Source organism: Phyllostomus discolor, chromosome 2, assembly GCF_004126475.2.
Source record: "Phyllostomus discolor isolate MPI-MPIP mPhyDis1 chromosome 2, mPhyDis1.pri.v3, whole genome shotgun sequence".
In the NCBI taxonomy this organism is placed as follows: Eukaryota; Metazoa; Chordata; class Mammalia; order Chiroptera; family Phyllostomidae; genus Phyllostomus; species Phyllostomus discolor.
This window is the reverse complement of record NC_040904.2, coordinates 62,852,634-62,874,796: the sequence shown is the minus strand read 5'-3', so window position 1 is coordinate 62,874,796 and position 22,163 is coordinate 62,852,634. Positions and strand designations below refer to the sequence as shown.

The 22,163-nt window shown below is 36.2% G+C and overlaps 1 protein-coding gene across 1 annotated transcript in view; it reads right to left on the bottom strand.

The window, feature by feature from the left end:
• LOC114488181 (SAM domain-containing protein SAMSN-1) overlaps positions 1-22,163 on the bottom strand; it is a 163,718-nt gene that overhangs the window by 80,847 nt on the left and 60,708 nt on the right. Inside the window, 2 exon segments of the mRNA XM_036017922.1 lie at positions 9,257-9,306; positions 9,308-9,591. Of these exon segments, the coding sequence (XP_035873815.1) occupies positions 9,257-9,306; positions 9,308-9,591 (334 nt within the window).

The following is a 22,163-nucleotide window of genomic DNA, read 5'->3' as shown; positions in this document are numbered from 1 at the left end:
TCCAGCACAAGCCTCTGGATTCTCTGATTTTGGTATAAATATTACCTGCTATCAAGTGAATCCTGATATCATTTTATTTAATTTTCCCAACAGCCCTGCGTGGTAGATATTGATAACCTTTTTTGCATGTAGGGTGTTTTCAGTTTGTAGAGTCATTCAGAGGAAAAAGGATTGGCAGGATCTGAAAGCAATATGCAGAACTGGAATTGGTGGGCTCAGAGAGCAGAGAGGTTGCTCAAGCTGATCGTGCTAGCAATGTCACAACTGCCATTAAACGCAGCTCCATTGGAACCAGCCTTGAGAGTGTGAGCCTACAGTGGGCTCAGCAGAGAGTCACCTCTGGGTGAATGAGAACTTTCTGGAGTACAAGTCAGTTTCAGAACTCGGATTCGATAAGGGGGGTCAAAGACATTGGAATCTACTATTGCTCAAATTCCCGAAGTCAAGGAGAAACAAGTGTGTTTGTGGACTGGTTTTATTTCCCCTGAAATGTGGGGTTTGGGGCCAGCTCCAACATATCTGCATATGTTAGTACATTTTTTAAAAATATGGTCACACTTTTACACTTTAAAATTGCAAAAAAAGTCACCTCTGGCTACCTGTCATTGATAGCAAGTAACATTCATTTAGAAGCACATCTTTTCTCTCAACACTATCTACCTTCTAAATAACCCAAACAATAACCCTGCAATTACTACAGAAAAAAAAATACCAGCTATGCTAAAATGAAACTGGATATTTTCACTTGTTATTATTATAGAATGTATGTGTAGAATATAAAAATAATAATTTGCACTCACTGGACTTTTTTCACTCAATGTCTCAAATCCCTGGGTGTAAGTGGTCTCATTACATTTACCAAACCAATTTCAGTCTTGCATGTTCTTGAACCCTCTCTTCAACTCCACTGAGGCTTTCCTGTCACAAATACTGAAAATTATCATCTGAAATTCTGAGCATTCTGCAGACATGTTTGACCTTCTGCACATAAAACTCAATTACTGAGTAATATATTAAAATAGACAAAACTACCTAAATAAAAAATGAAAACCATCACTATTGCACACCTTCCTAAATCTACACACACATCCACAAATACTCATGTAAACATTATAACTGAGTTTATGTATAATTGGATTACTATAAGAACAGGTATCAGAATGAGAAGAAATATTTTATCTAGACGTATGAAAACAAAATCCATTGATTTCTAAAACTCCATTATTTTTTTCAGCAAATGTTGGTTGAACACTTAGTAAAAACCCATAACATTCTAGGGACAATAGAGGATGCAAAGATAAATTACTTATAGAAAATAAACAAATGCCCAACTAATTCTACTGTAAGGTGAAGCAAGCTAAGCTCCATGAAGATAGGAGCAATGTACATACTACTTAACTCTGTATCCCCAGTATCTAATATAGTGCTAGGCACAAAGTAGATGCCAAAGTATTTTTGATGAAGGTATAATGAATAATGCCTTTACATGATCTACAAGTTCAAAGGAAGGATATATTTCTTCTATCTGGCATGACCCAGGAAGGTTTTCTAGCGGACAAAGTGTTTGATCTGAGTCTCAAGGAATAGGGTATTCATTTTGAAGGAGAAAATAACATACCAGGAAGAGGCCAATACATGACCACAATGATAAGGAGACAAGAAAGCACAGCAAATGATTAGAAACAGCAAATCATTCAGTTTGGCAGTCTAGCATAGGAAATTTATGAAGATGAAGTAGTAAATAAAACTGAAATATTAGGCTGAAGCCAGACTATCGCAACCCAGAAATGCTCAATTAAGAGGTCCAGACTTTATTCTCATACTAAGCTCTAAACGTTTATCTATTTTTTTATTCTCATCTGAGGACATTTTTTTCATTGATTTTAGAGAGAGAAAGTAAGGGAGAGATAGAAACATTGATGTAAAAGAGAAACACTGATTAATTGCCTTCTGTATGCACCCCACCAGAGATTAAACCCTCAACCTTTCAGTTATGGGACAATGCTCCAACCCACTGAGCCATACTAGCCAAGGCTAAATATTTGTGTTGAGGCATATATACCAGTTTTTCCACTTTACAAGTAGTTATTAGTACTGATCCTCATTCTGAAGCTGTCAGAATCTTCAGAAAATAGCTCCTAATTATATTACCAGCAGCTATCTACTAAACTACTCCAAAAAGCTGAAAAGTATTGCACCCCCAGAAAAGAAGCTGAAGACTAAGGAAGTGGGAGAGACATTCCTAAAAATAATTAATGCTGAACAATTTCATTACCTCCAAGGCTGTTACTAGATACCTGTAATATATAATGTGGCACTTTGAACACAGATTATTTTAGCTCTAGTCTGCAAAGACCTAAAAATGCACAAATCTTAAAAGTTAAAAAAAAAGCAAAAAAAAACCCTGCAATAGAGAATAAGGCTCTTCAGGGACCTTTAATGAACCATGAAATATATTCTTTATCTAGTGAGACACTGATTCTTAAAGCAAAACAGTATGGAGTAGGGTTACTGGACATATAAAGTTGTTCCATTTATTAACTACAAACATGAATGACCATAACTATAGATAAATAAGGGTATAATGCATCCCTTAAGTAACTGAAAATCAAGCTAAAAAATTATACATTCAAGCCCAAGAATAGTTGTGCCATTAAATTTTACTTTTTCAATGACCCTGAGTTTAATATTACTGTTTCCATTTTAAAATTGAGAAAATTAAGATTAAGAATTTCAATAATTTTCTCAAGCTGCACAAATAATATAGATTGTATCCAAACCCAAATTCGTCTAACTCCAGAGTCCATACTCTCTTGCACCATCATGGCCAGAGGACCTAGCCTAGTATATGGGAAGCACCATTATGTGTTAGCTAAGAGCAAGGCATCTGCATAAGACCACTTAGGCCCTTGATCTTGGCTTCTCTTTATGTAAACACTGTCACATTGTACCTCTTACTAACTTTTTTGTGCCTCATTTTTCTTAATTGTTAAATGGGAGTAATTAATATTAGAATACTACTCCATACTTTACAGTGTTGTTGAGAGATTGAAAAGAAAGAATACACGTAAAGTGCTTAAAAGAATTGCAGCCAAAGAAAGTGCTCCTTTAACTTAACTATTATTTGTTAGTAAAACATCATGATAACAGCAATTATTTAGACAATTCAATGTACATTTTCAAATCTGAATTGACATCCCAAGTATTCCTTCAATTGAAAAACTCTTTGGAAAATATTTTGCAGTAGTTTCTTTGAACACAAAGAAATATATGCAAGAGATCCACCCAAGATGGCAGCAGAGTAGGTAGAAGCTACACCAACCTTCCCCTAGGACCCTAACTGGAAATACAACTAAATTATAGAAAAAATCATCCTAAATAACCAACTGAAGCCTAGCTGGAGTAAAGTCTTAAAATGAAGAACTTACAGAAGAAACCACATCACCATATCAAGAAGGGTAGGTATGGCAGCAGCTGAAGTTCCACAGGGATATTTCAGTTGCTGGGGGGATTCCCCCTGAGAAGTGTTTAGTTTGAACCCCACTCCAGGCTCCCCAGCCTGGACAGCAGAACCAGGAAAGACACCCACATAACATCTGGCTCTGAAAAACAGTAGTTTCTTTCCACCAGGGAGAGATGGCTGAAGATACAGTCACACACTCAAAGGGCCAAAGACCTTGGGCTCCAGTGGGGGTAAAGCAGAGCAGACTGGAGCCACATGAGGAGAGTCTGGGATTGCTGGCTCTGGGAAAAGAGCTGAAGTGTTAGCTGCCAGTGTCCCTGTACTGTCATTTCCCATACCAGACAAATCATCTTTCTCTGGCAGAGCACTCCCCTCCTAGCAGCATCAGCCTGAAGGGAAATAATAGTTCTATCTGCAGGATTACCTTTTGCACCACACTGTGGAGCTTAAACCCTGCTGAGGAGTACAGCCCACAGCTCTCTCAATGACTAAGCATAACAGACAAACTGCAGGCAGCAGTGGATGTTTGGGTGCTCTGAGATTTTAGCTGGCCCTCTTCTGGGCCCAGTACAGGCAAAATCCAATTTGTTGCACAGCGTGCTTTTCTCTGCATTCATGCAGATCAAGCAGAGGGAACCACAAGCCATGTATCACCAATAGTTTGAAACCAATTGCCCAGGGCCAGTCATAGGCAGTGCCTGATGTAGTTCTGTAACAGAGTCTTTTCAGATCTACCCAATACGTGGAAACAAACACAAAAAGTCAGCCAAAATGAAAAGAAAAAGAAATAGGCCCCAAATGAGAGAACAAGAGAGTTCTCCAGAAGAAAGCTAAAAGAAATGGAGGCAAGCAATTTATCATATACAGAGTTCAAAGTAATGATTATAAGAATGCTCAGCAGCATGAAAACACATAGAAACTGTAAAAAAAAGACCATTCAGAAATAAATTTTACAATATTTGAAATAAATAATGTACTGGAAAGAAGATATTACAGGTTAGATGAAGCATAGGATCAAATCAGCCACTTAGAAGACAAAGTAAAAGTAAAAACACCCAATCAGAGCAATAAATAAATAAATAAATAAAATATGGATAGTTTGAGGGACCTTGGGACAATAGGAAGTATAACAACATCCACATCATAGGGATAGCAGAGCAAAAAAAGAGAGAGTAAGAGATTGGGAACTATTTGACAAAATAATAACCAAAAACTTCCTTAACCTGGTGAAGGAAAAAGGCACACAAGTTCAGAAAGCACAGAGTCCCAAACAAGATAGACACAAAGAAGCCCACACCAAGACACAGCATAATTAAAATAGTGAAGCTTAAACAAAGGGAGAGAATCTTAATAGCTGCAAGAGAAAGGCAGTTTGTTACCTATAAGGGAGCTCCCATAAGAGTGTATCTGAGTTTTCAACAGAAGCATTGCAGGCTAGAAGGAATTGGCACAAAATATTCTAAGTGATAAAAAGCAAGAACCTACAACTAAAGCCACTTTACCCAGCAAAGCTATCATTTAAAATTGAAGGAGAAAAAAAGAACTTCCCAGAGGAAAAAAAGCCAAAGTAGTTTGTTACCACAGAACCAGTATTACAACAAATATTAAAGGGCTGGATTTAAAATGAAGAAGAAAAAAATCAGATTACTAGTTCAGAAAAAAATTACAATAAATACATTTCTATCAATAATCACTTTAAATGTAAATGACTTAAATGCTCCGATCAAAGACATAGGGTAGCTAAGTGGATAAGGAAACAAGACCTGTATATATGGTGTCTACAAGAAAACCACCACAAAATGAAAGATGCACAAAGACTAAAATTAAAGGCATGGAAAAGATATTTCATGAAAATTAAAAAAGGAAAAAAACTGGGGTGCCATTAATTATTTCTGCCAAAATAGACTTTAAAAGCAAGGCCATGGTGAGGACACTACATAATGATTAGGGAACAATCTAACAAGAAGACACAACCCTAGTAAACATTTATGGACCCAAAATAGAAGCATCTAAATATATAGGTCATTTTAAAACCCTATTAGCATCCATGGATAGATCATCCAGACAGAAAATCAACAAGGAGATGGCAGTATTAAATGACACAGAAGATCGAATGGACTTAATATCTTCAGAGCATTCCACCCTGAAGCAGAGAACATTTTCTAGGATAGACTACATGTGAAATCACAAAATAAGTCTCAGTAAATTTCAGAAGATTGAAATCATTTCAATCATCTTCTCTTACCATATGTTATCAAACTGTCAATCAATCACAAGAAGAAAACTGAAAAATACACAAGGACATGGAGGCTAAACAACATATTATTACACAGTGAATAGGTTAACAATGAGATCAAGGAAGAAACAAATGATACCTTGAAACAAATACCCACTTTGAAAGAGTGAAATTCATAGCATAACATGCCTATTTCAAGAAAAAAGAAAACAGCACAAAGGAATAATCTAACTTTACACAACTTGGAAAAGAACAAGAAACAAAGCCAAAAGTGAATAGAAAAAAGGAAATAATACAGATCAGAACAGAAATAGAGTCTAAAAAGAAACAACACAAAAGATCAACAAATCCAACAGCCATTTCTTTGAAAAGATAGCCATGATTGATAAACTTTTAACAAGACTCATCAAGAAAAAAAAAAGATAGAGGACCCAAATAAATGAAATCAGAAATGAAAGACAAGCAGTAACAATTGACATCAAAGAAATACAAAGGATTGTAAGAAAATGTTACAAACAACTCCATGCCAACAAATTGGACAACCTGGACAAAATGGATAAATTCCTAGAAACATACTATCTTCAAAAACTAAATCAGGAAAAATCAGAGAATTTGAATAGATAGATTAAAATTAGTGAAATTGAAGTAGTCAAAAGACTGTCAACAAACAAAAGCCCTGGATTGGATAACTTTATAGGCAAATTTCACCATTCAAAGAACTAACAGCTCTTCTCAAACTATTCCAAAAAATTCAAGAGGAAGGAAGACTATCAAGCTCATTTTATGAGGCCAGCATCATTCTAATTCCAAAACCAGATATAGATACTACAAAGAAAGAAAATTATAAGTCCATATCCCTGATGAACAGAGGTGCTAAAATCCATAACAAAATATTATTGAAATGAATAGAGCAATACATCAAAAAAATCTTACACCATGGTCAAGTGGGATTTATCTCTGGAATGCAAGGTGCTTACAATATCTGCAAATCGATAAGCATAGTACACCACATAAACAAAATGAAGGATACAAACCACAAAAGCATAGTGATAGATGCTAGAAAAGCATTTGATTAAATTCAGCACCCATTTATGATAAAAACTCTCAACAAAATGGGAATAGAGGGAACAAATCTCAACATAATAAAGACAATGTATGACATACCCACAGCCAACATTACACTTAATGGGCAAAAACTACAAATGTTCCCTTTATGATCAGAAACAAGACAGGGATTCCCACTGTCACTACTCTTGTTCAACATGGTTTCTGGAAGTTCTACCTAGATTAAGCAGACAAGAAGAAGAAAAAAAAGGCATCTGAATTAGAAAGGAAGAACTAAATCTGTCATTATTTGCAGATGACTTGATAGTGTATATAGAGAGCCCGAAAGATTCTACCAAGGAACTACCATAACTAATAAATGAATTCAGTAAAGTAGCAGGACACAAAATTAACATCCAGATGTCAGTTGTGTTTTTATATGGCAATAATGAACTGTAAAAAGAAAGTGAAATAGAGAAAACAATCCCATTCACTATTGCTTCAAAAAGAATAAAATACCTAGGAAAAAATTTCACCAAGAATGTAAAAGACCTGTGCTTGAAAATTATAAGATACTGAAGAAAAACACTGAAGAAGATACAAATAAGTGGAAGTATATACTGTGGTCATGGATAGGAATGAAGATCATTAAAATGTCCATATTACCCAAAGCAACCTATAGATTCAGTGCAATTCTTATCAAAATACCAATAATTTATTTCATAAAACTAGAACATATATTCCAAAAATTTGTGTGAAAACACAAAAGGACTGAATAGCAGCTGAGATCTTGAGAAAGAAAAACAAAGTAGGAGGTCATCTACATAATATCAAACTATACTATAAGGCCACAGTAATTAAAACAGTGTGGTACTGGCATAAAAACATATAAATAGTTCAATGAAACAATAGAGAATCCAGAAATATGTCCATGCCTTTATAGTTGATTCATATTTGGCAGACAAAACAAGCAGATACAATGAGCTAAAGATAGCTTATTTTTAAAAAAGGTATTGGGAAAATTAGACAGATGAATGCAAAAAAACTACATAACTAGACCACCTTTTTATACCACATATGAGCATAAACTTAAAATGGATTAAAGACTTAAATGTTAGACTTGAAATAATAAAAATCTTAGAAGATAACATAAGTAGTAAAATCTTGGACATTTCTCATAGCAATATTCTTTATGTATATCTCCTCAGTCAAGGGGAAAAAATAAATAAACAAATAAATGGGACTACATCAAACTAAAAAGATTTTTCACAGCAAAGGAAACCATCAGCAAAATGAATAGACAACCCACTGAATAGGAGAACATATTCACTGATACATGTGACAAGGGGGTTGTCCAAGATTTATAAAGAACTTTTAAAATCTCAACACTCAAATAACAATCAATCCAATGTAAAAAAAAATGGTCAAAGGACCTTAATACACACTTCTCCAAAGAGGACATACAGATGGCCAATAGACATATGAGAAGATGCTCAGTGTTACTAATCATCAGAGGAATGCAAATTAAAACCACAATGAGATATCATCTCACGTGGCTACCATCAGATGGCTACCATCAATAAATTAACAAACAAGTGCTGGTGAGATGTGGAGAAAGCAGAACTTTTGTGCACTGTTAGTAGGAATGCAGACTGATGCAGCCTCTGTGGAAAGCATTATGGAATTATCTCAAAACATTAAAGATAGAACTCCCTTATAACCCAGAGATTCCACTTCTAGAAAGTTATCTGAAGTAACCTGTAACACTAATTCAAAAGAATATATGCATCCTTATGTTTATTGCAGCTTTATTTACAACAGCCAAGACTTGGAAGCAGCCCAAGTGTCCATCAGTACTTGAGTGGATACAATAGCTATGATACATTTACACAACGGAATACTATTCTGCTAATTAAAAAAAAAAAGAGAGAGAGAAGAAGATTTTACCCTTTGTAATGGCATGGGTAGACCTGGAGAACTTTATCCTAAGTAATATAAGCCAGTCAAAAAAAGACAAGTACCATATGATTTCACTTATGGGGAATCTAATGAACAAACTGAAGTAGCAAGCAAAATAGAGACAGGCTCACAGATAAGAGAGCAGGGAGTTGGAGGTGGAAGTGGGTGTTGTGGGAGTGGGGAGATCAAGTAAAAAAATAAAGGGAGCCCATGGACACTGACACAGTGTGATGACTGTGAGTGGGAAGGAGGTTGTGAGTGTGGATGGAGAAGGTATAAGGGAGATACATTGTAATGGGAAAAGAATACAATAAAAAGAATCAAAACATTAAAAAAGGAAAACAGAAATATATATTATAGTAACATGATAGCAAAAGTCACAAGAGCTGCATTGCTACTTGGAAAGTTAAGTCTAGCTCTGGTAACTTTCCTGACACTGATAAATTTGACTGATTAGCACTTTTGTTATCTGTTTTTTTCCTGTCAGCACAAACATCCAGATAAGAGGATACATTTCTGTCATTTACAGACTTAGCCACAAAAGTGAGAGATGCATATCTGTACAAGAAGACTTGAGACGTGGGTGGTGATTACGGCAAAAAACGGTTGTCCTGGGGTCCTACTTGGGCAATTTCCAAATCAGCACATGTCCAGAGTGTTTTATCTGGAAAAGGCTTCCAATTGTTGTACATTTGAATTTTACCTTCATTGTAAGATAACATTTCTGCCAAGTTGCATCCAGTTGAAGTGTTGGATCTAAACAGTGATGAAGACAGAGAATCCAGTCTGAACTCTATTTTTTCTTTCTTCCTTATGCTAATATTATTAACTTTCTTTTCTTGAAATTTGGATAATTTCATATAGGAAACCAAGGTTGTATCTTCAGCTTCTGAATGATAAGGAAAAGTAAGTTCACAAGTAAGTACAATAATTTTGTATATGTAGGAATTATGAATATTATGGTTCATTTTATATAACAGAAATGGATGAATACCAGAGGATAAAACAATCATTTAATTTAACAAAATAGGCCTAGCTGGCATAGCTCAGTGGATTGAGCGTGGGCTGCGAGCCAAAGTGTCCAAGGTTCGATTCCCAGTCAGGGTACATGCCTGGGTTGCAGGCCATGACCCCCAGCAACCGCACATTGATGTTTCTCTCCCTCTCTCTTTCTCTCTCTCCCCCTCCCTTCCCTCTCTAAAAATAAATAAATAAATAAAATCTTTAAAAAAATAAACATAGAAAATACATTTTTAAAAATTTAACAAAATAACTTATAATAGCATTTTAAAAGAGTATTTTGTATATTAAATTATTTGTTCTGTAATGATTTATTAACCTAAATTTTTTGAATTTTTAAATTTTTAAAAAATATATTTTATTGATTATGCCATTATAGTTGTCCCATTTTTTTTTCTCCCCTTTATTCCCCTCCAGCCTACAGCCCTGTTCCCACAGCATTCCACTCTCCTTAGTCCATGTCCATGGGTCGTATGTATAAGTTCTTTAAAAAAATAAATAAATCAATAAAAAAGACCCTGGCTGGTGTGGCTCAGTGAATGTTTAAAATATTTAAAAATCCATTTAATCATATTTAATGATTAAAGTCAGTTTGACTGGAATGACTGCCATCTGCAAATAGTATACTGAATGACACTTGAGAAAAAACAATTGCAAAAATTCCCCACATCTTCTAAGAATGATATGGTGTGCATGTAGTTTTATATATTTATAATTTTTGGAAGTCGTGTGTATAAGAGAGCAATATAAAGAAGCAAATGAAATCTTTGTCTTACTTTAAAGAATGAAATCTCAGATATGGGCTGAAATCCTATTGGTATTCTAAATTTTTGCATTTTAATATCAATCTGCAAAAAGATTTATTAAAAAGATACTTAATACTATAAAGTTGATTAGTGAGACCTATATTTACATGTGATGAAAGGTCTGATGAAAATTCTAGTTATATGTAAACCAGTTACAGGAAATAGAAATACATATTACTCATAGTAAATTGTACCATGTGATCAACTCTTTTGTGGTCAAATGTTTAACTGGTGTAAACAAAAGATTATGACTAATAGGGCATTTTTAATAAATAGATATCAAAGTTGCATGTCATGACATTTCTTGCTGCCCTCATATCAAAACTAAAAACTATTGTTTTCTATGGCCAAGGAATGGCTCTGACCCTTATTGCCTTGCTGACCATCGCCCATGGCTTTCTCTCACACTGTCCCTTTGCCCAGTCCTGAAGGGAGGGAGGAATGGAGTGGGACATAGGCGTAAGGCAAAATTCAGGAACAGGGAGGGAATATGTTTCACATTTAACTTGGCAATTAGAAATAAACCAAATGTTTAATGATGACTTTAAGGCTTTATAAAAATGACCTTTATTAATACATACTATACCAGTTCTTCCCCCAAAGTATTTTTAGCAGCTCATTGAATTCTTACTTACGGAGATTTATTAAAGGAGGTTTTATCTCATTCAGCCTGGAGCCCCTGGCTTTTTTGGTCTGAACCAGTGTTTGGAATCTCTTTAGTGTGCCCATCGGTTCCACTGGGTCATCACTTGGTTTTATGGCCTAGCACACACTCAGCTCAAGGTAAAGACAAAAAGCTCTCCACAAAAGATTAAATATAAAATGTTTAGAGATCATAAGTATGGGAAAATAAATAATGTGTTCCTCAAACCTGTACCCTCAGACAATTTAAACAATAACTTGAAAGCACAGCACATTTTGGGGTTCAAGCTTGTAAAATACATTACCACTGGCCAGGCATACTAAAGCAGGGTGTTTTTTTACCTTTTTTTTCAAAATGCAGCAAATTGGGTTAAGTCCTGAGCCATCTATAAGTGATTCACTCCAGTTCAATGTGAAATAGTGATAAGAATGAGGTATTTTGTTTTTAGACACTTTTGTATTGTTTCTCCACCTTTTGGCTAAGATCAAGTGTAGTATCTATTGTCATCAGTTTAAATATACTTCTTCTGTAAAGCAGATTCTTGCTTTTCAGAAGATACACAGTGAGCAAAACAAAATGCAGCCACAGCTTACTACATTTTAGTATATAAATATCAGTGTTTATTATGGTATATTATGGCAAAAATACAGATAAAGGAATTAATTAGCACTGCACTAATGACTCAAAGTTTCTTTGGAAGATTTAGAAATATTTCTCACTAGTTTAATGTTGGCAAATTTATACCTACACTTCTTTTACTATTTTTTACTTTTTAAAATTCTTTTTTATGTTATTATAGTTGTCCCAATTTCCCTCTTTTCTCTCCTCCACTCACCAGCTCCCACAGTCAATCCCCACATCGTTATCCATGCTCATGGGTCATTTATGCATGTTCTTTGACTAACCCCTTCCCCTTCTTTCCATCATTCCCCCCTGTCCCCTTTCCCCCTGCAGCTGTCAGTCTTCCATGTTTCCATGTCTTTGGTTCTGTTTTGCTCATTAGTTTCTTTTGTTCATTAAATTCCTCTTGTAAGTGAGATCATATGTTATTTGTCGTTCACTGACGGTTCATTTCACTTAGCATAATATTATCCAGGTCCATCCATGATGTCCCAAATGGTAGAAGCTCCTTCTTTCTTTCTGCAGCATGGTATTCCACTGTGTAAATGTACCACAGTTTTCGAATCCATTCATATACTGATGAGCCCTTAGGCTTTTTCCAACACTTGGCTATTGTGTACGGTGCTGCTAAGAACATTGGGGTGCATAAGATCTTTTGAATTGGTGTTTCAGGATTCTTAGGGTATATTTCCAGCAATGGAATTGCTGGGTCAAAAGGCAGTTTCATTTTTAATTTTTTGAGGAAACCCTGTACTGTTTTCCACAGTGGCTGCACCAGTCTGCATTCCCACCACTATGATTCCCTTTCCTCCACACCCATGCCAACATGTGTTGTTTGTTGATTTATTAATGATGGTCATTCTGATAGTTGGGAGATGATATCTCATTGTCATTTTAATCTGAAACTCTCTAATGGCTAGTGATGTTGAGCATCCTTTCATGTCTATGGGCCATCTGTATGTCCTCTTTGGAGGAGTGTCTATTCAGATCTTTTGCCCATTTTTTAATTAGATCATTTGTTTTCCTGGTGTTGAGTTGTATGAGTTCTTTATACATTTTGTCTGATGTGTCATTGGCAAATACGTTATCTTACTAAGTCAATTCCCTTTTCATTTTAATGATGGTTTCTTTAGCTGTACAGAAACTTTTTAATTTGATGTAGTCCATTTGTTTATTTTTTTCCTTTATTTCCCTTGCCCTAGGAGGTATATCAGCAAAAATATTGCTGCGTGGAATATTTGAAATGTTGTTGCTTATGTTTTCCACTAGGACTTTTATGGTATTATGACTTACTAAATCTTTTATCCATTTTGAATTTATCCTAGTGTATGGTCTAAATTGGTGGCCTGGTTTCATTTTTTTGCACATACCAGTCCAGTTCTCCCATTGAATTGAAAAGGCTATTTTTACTCTCCCATTTATTGAAAAGACTATTTTTACTCCACTGTATGCTCATGCTCTCTTTGTCAAACATTTATTGACCATAGAGACATGGCTTTTTTTCTGGGCTTTCTATTCTGTTCCATTGATTTCTGTGTTTGTTCTTATGCCAGTATTGGACTGTTTTGATTACAGTGGCCTTGTAGTACAGTTTGATATTAGGTATTGTGATCCCTCTAATTTTGTTCTTCTGTCTCAATATTGCTGAGGCTATTCAGGGTCTTTTTTGATTGAATATAAATTTTTGAAATATTTGTTCTAGATCTGTGAAATATGCCATTGGTATTTTAATAGGAATTGCATTGTATCTATAGATTCCTTTGGGTAGTATGGACATTTTAATGATGTTAATTCTTCTAATCCATGAACATGGTATATATTGCCATTTATTTGAATCTTCCTCAAATTCTTTCTTCAGTGTTCTATACTTTTTTGAGTAAAATTATGCTTTTACCACCTTGGTTAAATTTATTCCTAGGTATTTCATTTTATTTGTGTTTCCTATAGTAAATGAATTTTTTCTTAGTTCCTCTTTCAGATAGTTTATTGTTAGTGTACAATAATGTTATAAATTTCTGAACATTGACTACTTATTATTTTTAAAGATATCTTACTCTTGAAGATTTTAAAATATTCTGAATATTTATACCTTACATACTAAGTTTTATACTAATTGTTAAAAATAGTTGTATTCTGTTGTATTAACTCCATGTGAAGTAACACTTAGAGGAATACTTCTTTTTTTTTTTTTTTCAGAAACATTTGGCTTCAGATTTATTTCTGCCCTTGTTTCTGCCTCATTCTTTCACTGAACAGCTGATAAATGACATCTAAATAGACATGGCAATTTTCAGAGGCAAATGATATGTTTCCTCATTTTATTTGAATGAGATATATTTATAACAGTGCTCTCCAATTTTTTGAGAGAGACTATAGCCCCAAAAATGTTTGAAATAAAGAAATCTCAAGCATGCAAACATTTTCAATAATTATTTACAGTTTTTATTCTTGGTCTTTAAGGAAAAATTTTGAGCATCCCTAGCCAGGTAGCTCAGTTGGTTAGAGTGCCACCCCTCCCCCCTATACCAAGGTTGCAGGGCTGATCTCCAATCAGAACTCAGACAAGAATCAACCAATTAATGAATAAACAAATGAAACAACAGAAACCCACACACTTTTAAAAAGGAAGATTTTGAAGGAGAGTTAAGATGGAAGTAGATTAGGTGGATGTTATACTCACATCCTTCCAGGACCAAACTGGAATTACAACTAAAATATAGAACAGTCAACCTGAATAACCAACTGAAGACTAGCTGAATCAGAAGTCTTATAACCAAGAATCACAGAAGAAGCCAAGTGGAGACCTATAGGAAGCACAGAGATGCAAAAACAGCTGGGTATGCTCCCACAGGCAGCAGCTGCGATTCTGGAGGGATATCTCAGAAGCTTGGATCTTAACCCCAAGCCAGGCTACCCAGTTCAAAACCCCTGATTCTGGAAGAAGTGCCCATATAATATTTGGTTTTGAAAAACAGCCGGAATTCTGTGTGCACAAAGGGACAGGAGTCAACTAGAGACATAGGCACCCTTATAAATGGCCAGTACACAAAATTTTGTTAGCAGCCACTCATGCTGGTGGAAGGAGGGTAGAGAGGACTGGAGTTGTGTAAAAAGAGACTGGGGTTTGTGGATCTGGGGAGAGACCCATCAACAGCCATTAGGACCCCTATGCTGACTCCCTCTCTCACACCACAGATGCCATCTTTCTGTGGTGGAGCACTCTCCTCCTTATAGGATCAACATAAGGGAATGAAATAACCCCACTCTTTGGACTCCTGCTCCAATAAAAAGACAAAGGGTAGCTAAATGGATAACAAAACAAGACCCACATATGCGCTGTCTACAAGAGATCAACCTCAGAATGAAATGTACACCCAGACTAAGAGTAAAAGTATGGAAAAGGTATTTCATGCAAATGAATTTTTTTTAAAAACTAGGGTAACAATGCTTATATTACACAAAATAAACTTTAAAACAAAGGCTACTATAAAAGAAAAAGAAGTGCACTACGTAAGGATAAAAACAGCAATCTAACAAGAAGATACAATCTTTGTAAACATACATGCACACAACATAGGAGTGCCTAAATTTATAAAGCAAATGTTGATGCACATAAAGGGAGAGATCAACAGTAATGCACTCACAGTAAGTGATTTTAATGCCCCACTGATATCAGTGGATATATTTTACAGACTGAAAATCAACTGAAACAGTGGCTTTAAATAACGAACTAGATCAGATGGATTTTATATCTTCAGAGCATTTCATCACAAAAAGCAGCACAATATACATTTTTTCAAGTACACCTGGAGCATCTTATAGAATAGACCACATGTTAAGACACAAAATATGCCTCAATGAATTTAAGAAGATTGAAATCACATGAAACATCTTCTCTGACCATAATAGTATGAAACTAGAAATTGATCACATGAAAAAAAAAAACAACTGAAAAATACACAAACACATGGAGGCTAAATAACATGTTATTAAACAATAAATGGGCTAAAAAAGAGATGAAGGGAGATACTTTGAAACAAATGGAAATGAGAACACAACAAAACAAATTGTATGGGACACAGCAAAAGTAGTCCTACAGGGGAAATTCATAGTATTACATAGTATTACAGGTCACCTGAAGAAACAAGACAAATATCAAATAAACAATCTAAATTTACACTTGAAAGAACAAGAAAAAGAACAACAATAAAAGCCCAAAGTGAATAGGAGGAAAGAAATAATAAAGATTGAAACAGATATATATGAAATAAAGTAAAAAAAAATAATACAAAGATTAATGGATCCAAGAAATGGTTCTATGACAAGTTAATCAAATTAACAAACTATTAACCAGTGTCATAAAGAAAAAAAGAGTGGGGACCCAAATAAATAAAATCAGAAATGAAAGAGGAGAAATAACAACAACTTCCCAGAAATACAGAGAATTGTAAGAAAATGTTACAAACAACTCTAGGCCAATGAATTGGATAACCTGGACAAAATGGATAAATTCCTAGAAATGTACTCTTCCAAAACTAAATCAGGACAAATCAGAAAATCTGAATAGACAGATTAAAATTAGTGAAATTGAAACAGTAATCAAAAAACTTCCAACAGATTGAGCTAAGATGGCGTCCGAGTAGGAAGGAACAGATTCTGCTTCCCTCTGCTAAGGGGAGAAAATCCTGACCGATCTATGGAGTAGAAAAGCAAGCAACCAACATACTTCAGCATATGTGAAAATAGGGAACCAAGGATTGTGATGGAACCGAAAAACCAGACCCTAAGAAGAGTGCTGCAACAAGGTAGGGTCCCAGGGACCAGCGCGTGGCCCAGGGTCTGCAGCCCCAGGCCCAGTTCCTGCTGCTGGGTTTGCCACAGAGTCCTTGGGAGAGAGCCAGGACAACTGCTCCCTCCCCAGCCAAACAAGGTCTGAGCGGCACTGGGAGGAATCCAGGTGCTAGCAAACACACAGGGGCTGTGAGCACCTTTGGAGGATGTGGACACGGGAGGGGCTAGGTCACACAGCAGGCCCTGATCACCACAGTCACTGGTCTGGCTGGAGAGTTTGGCAGTGGGAGAAGCCAGGCCACTGTGTGGAGCAGCAGGCTTGAACAGGAGGAATTTCTCAAGAGGAAGGAGTGAATAGACAGACACTGTTTGGAGAATTCTCCTAAAGCGATCAGTTGCTCCAGCCTCCCTGCCACCCAGCCCAGGGCTCCTGTGCAGGGAGAGCATCCCTGCACCCCAGTCCACTGCAATAACCCTGGGGAAAGACCTTCCCACACCCAGGGCACAAGGCTGTGGAGCCACATTAGCTTCCCAGACAGCATGGCAGCCAGTGTGAGCTCTGCTGGTCGAGGAAGAAAAGCCATACCAATCACCCCTCAGCCTGCCACAGCCAGCAAGAGCAGTTTGGCTGCTCTGAAACCAAGAGACTTTTTAATTTGATTCTATTTTTTTAACAATTCTTAATTTTTTAATTTTTATTGTTTTTATTCTCTTTTGACTTCTTTTTCCTCTCGTTCCTGATTTCTTGTTTTATTCCTTCCTCCTTCCTTTCCTCCAATTTTATCTCTTCTTCCTTCCTTCATCTGCCTTTTCTATTTTTATTTTTTAAATTTTTTTCTAAACACCTACAAGTGAGACAAAATCCTGGATCTGTGAAAAGACCAAAGTTGAACCCAAAGAAAGGGCATCACAACAGATGGGACAGTGAGACAAATTTCACTCTGCTATTACAGAGAACCTGCAAGTTATTGCATATTTGTATTATTTTTCCAGTATTCTTACATCTTTTTGTAATAGTATTTTTGTATCCCTTTTCTTTTTGTATAGTCTGCTTTGCTAGGCTGGATATATTGTATGACCTGACAGCTTTCCCCTGATATCTCTTTCCATACTGTATTGCTAATCTACTGTCCTTTAACTCACCTGTGCCCCATTAGCACACTACTCAAGGTTCTGTACTCCCTATTCTTGTTACATAGATCTTATAGATTCTGTCATATGATTGTTGCCATTATATTATTGTACATAATTGCTGTTGCATGCAATTGTAATTACTTCACAACACCCCTCCCAGATCTTAGCCCATTTCAAAGTTTCCTGAACTCTATCATTGTAGTGGTTAACCCTATTCTCTCACACACTACACCTATTTACTATTCTTTACTCTCACCTTACCTCAGAATCTGACTTCCCACAACCTCACTGTTTTATAGATCCAACTCACAATCCTTCCTTCCTCAACAAGAGTCTTATCCTCTTTCCATCCTTTCTAAAAATCAGCTAGCTGGGTGGAAGATCACAGTTCACACTATACATTGTCAAAGGATCTCCTATCTCTTCCGTACTTGCTGCTACTGTAAATATCATAGAATTCTCTGTTGCTGTCTTAAACCATTTTGCCTTCCCCCTCCAACTGATGAAAAAAAAGAATAGGTTGAGGCGGTGAACACCAGGATGCCCACTGGAAGAGGAAACCCAACAACAAAGGAACCACTAACAGATAACAACAGAAGAAGGTGAAGGAGGGAGTGGTAACCACACAACCCTCAATCCAGGACCTATCTGGAAATACAACTAAACAGTAGAGACAGTACCGAATAAAAACAACTGAACAAGAAAAAGAGAGAATTTTTTAAACCTTATACACACAGAAGAACCAGCTTCAACACAACCTGCCCTCACCAGCACAACAAAATACAAGAAGTGGTGGTCAGAGTGACCCTCATTTAACCAGCTGGTGGGAAGGAACCACCAAAGAAAGACCCAACAACACTCAAAACCCAAAGGCAAACTCAAAGCCAACTTAAACGACAGCCCAAGACCAGTGAGCTTGGGAGATCAAGGAAACTGCACCACTGAAACTCACTGCTATTCTACAAAAGAAGTTCACACCACAAACCCAGGGAGCCAGAACAGATCAACTTAAGAAGCTGAGGCTAACAAGAAGAGTCTCACAAACAATGGGAAGACAAGGAAACAATCCCCAAATGAAAGGAAAGGAGGAAGCCTCAGAAAGAATGCTAAATGAAATAGAGGCAATTCAACTATCAGATATTGAGTTCAAAGCAATGATCATCAGGAAGCTCAATGAGCTCACAGTGAGCTACCAGAAACTACAGGGAAGCTACAATGAACTCACTGAAAACTACATCAGCATGAAAAAGGAAATAGAAACTATCAACAAGGGCCAAGAGGAAATGAAGAATACAATTTCTGAACTGAAGAACACAGTAGAAGGAATGAAAAGCAGGATTGATGAAGCAGAAGATCGGATCAGCGAGCTAGAGGACAAAGTAGAGGAAAACACCCAGAAAGAGCAAGAAAAGGAAAACAGGCTCAGAAAGAATGAAGAGGGATTAAGAGAAATGCAAGACAATATGAAACATAATAATATCCATATAATAGGGATACCAGAAGGAGAAGAAGAAGAGCAAGGGATCGAAAATCTATTTGAAAAAGTAATGATGGAAAACTTCCCTAATTTGATGAGAGAAAAAGTCACACAAATACAGGAAACACAGAGAGTCCCAATCAAGAGGAACCCAAAGAGGCCCACCTCAAGACACATCATAATTAAAATGGCAAAATTGCAAGACAAAGAGAGAATATTAAAAGCAGCAAAGGAAAAACAGAAAGTAACATATAAGGGAGCCCCAATAAGGCTAACAGCTGACTTCTCAATGGAAACACTCTAAGCCAGAAGAGAATGGCAAGAAATATTCCAAGTAATGAGAACCAGAGGTCTGCAACCAAGGCTACTTTACCCAGCAAGGCTTTCAATCAAGATAGAAGGCCAAATAAGAAGCTTCTCAGACAAGAGAAGTCTAAAAGAATACACCTCCACCAAATCAGCTCTGCAAGAGATGCTAAAGGGACTGCTTTAAGGAAAGGAAGAAAAAGAGAGAGAGAGAGAGAGAGAGAGAGGAACACACGTACATAAAAGGCAATGAATAAGTACCTATAATAATAACCTTAAACATAAATGGATTAAATGCTCCAATCAAAAGACATAGAATAGCTGACTGGATAAGAAAACATGACCCACACATATGCTGCCTACAAGAGACCCACCTCAGGATAAAAGACCTGCACAGGCTGAAAGTGAAGGGCTGGAAACAAATTTTCCAAGCAAATGGACAGGAAAAAAAGCCAGGATAGCAATACTCATATCTGACAAAACAGACTTCCAAAAAACGGCCATGAAGAAGGACCCAGAAGGTCATTTCATAATACTCAAGGGAAGAATCCACCAAGAAGAAATAAACATTGTAAATATATATGCACCCAGCATAGGAGCACCCAAATACATAAAGAACATCTTAGAGGACTTCAAGAAAGATATTGACAGCAACACAATTATTGTGGGGGATTTTAACACCCCACTATCAAAAATGGACAGATCTTCCAAACAAAATATCAACAAAGATATTGTGTCATTGAACAATACCCTAGATGAAATGGGCTTTACTAATATATACAGAGTCCTCCATCCCAAAGAAGCTAAATACACATTCTTTTCAAATGTACACAGAATATTTTCAAAGATAGATTACATGATAGGACACAAAACAAGCTTCAACAATTTCAAAAAAAATGAAATCACACCAAGCATTTTCTCGGATCACAAGGGACTGAAGCTAGAAACCAACCCCAAGGGAAAAAAACCAAAACACTCAAAATCATGGAGATTAAATAGCATGCTATTAAACAATGAATGGGTCAAGAATGATATTAGGGAAGAAATCAAAAGGTTTCTGGAAACAAATGAAAACGAACTCACAACAACCCAAAACTTATGGCACACAGCCAAGGCAGTCCTGAGAGGGAAGTTCATAGCGATACAGGCCCACTAAAAAAAGTTAGAAACATTTCAAACAAACAACCTAATGCTATGTCTACCAGAACTTGAGGAACAACAACAAAGACAGCCCAGAGCAAGCAGAAGGGAGGAAATAACCAAGATCAGAGCAGAATTAAATGACATAGAGACTAAAAGCACAATTCTAAGGATCAATGAATCCAAGAGCTGGTTCTTTGAAAAGAGAAACAAAATCAACAAGCCTTTAAGCAGACTCATCAAGAAAAAGAGAGAGAAAACCCAGATAAACACAATCAGAAATGAAAGAGGAGAGATTACAATGGATACCACAGAAATACAAAGCATTGTAAGAAATTACTACGAAGAACTGTATGCCAAGAAATTTGCAAACCTAGATGAAATGGACAAATTTCTGGAAGAATATAATCTTCCAAAACTCAATGGAAAAGAAGCAGAAAGCCCGAAAAAACCAATAACAGCAAAAGAAATTGAAGCAGTAATCAAAAAACTCCCAACACACAAAAGCCCGGGACCAGATGGTTTCACAGGAGAATTCTACAAAGCATTTAAGGAAGAGTTAATCCCTATCCTTCACAGACTATTCCAAAAAATCCAAAAACATGGAAGACTCCCCAACTTTTTTATGAGGCCAACATCATCCTAATTCCAAAATCAGATAAAGACACAACAAAGAAAGAAAACTTTAGGCCAATATCGCTGATGAACATTGACGCTAAAATCCTCAACAAAATATTGGCAAAGTGCATCCAACAATACATTAAAAAGATCATACACCATGACCAAGTGGGATTCATTCCAGGGATGCAAGGATGGTACAATATTCGCAAATCAGTAAATGTAATACATCACATAAACAAAAGCAAAGACAAAAACCACATGATCATATCAATAGATGCAGAAAAAGCATTTGATAAGGTACAACACCCATTTATGATAAAAACACTCGGCGAAGTGGGAATAGAGGGAGCATTCCTCAACATAATAAAGGCCATATATGAGAGACCTACAGCCAACATCATACTCAATGGGCAAAATTAAAATATTTTCCACTAAGATCAGGAACAAGACAAGGCTATCCACTTTCACCACTTCTATTCAATATAGTACTGGAAGTTTAACCCACAGCAATCAGAGAAGAAAAAGAAATAAAAGGCATCCAAATCAGAAAGAAGGAAACAAAACTATCAATGTTTGCAGATGATATGATAGTGTACATAGAAAATCCTATAGACTCCACCAAAAAACTGCTTGACCTAATAAATGAATTTGGCAAAACAGTGGGATACAAAGTCAATATCCAGACATCAAAGGCATTTCTGTACAACAACAATGAAACAGCAGAAGCAGAAATCAAAAAAAAAATCCCATTTGAAATAGCAAAAAGAGAAATAAAATACCTAGGAATAAACCTAACCAAAGAGGTAAAAGACCTATATTCAGAAAACTACATAACACTGAGGAAAGAAATCAAGGAAGACACAAACAAATGGAAACATATACCGTGTTCATGGATTGGAAGA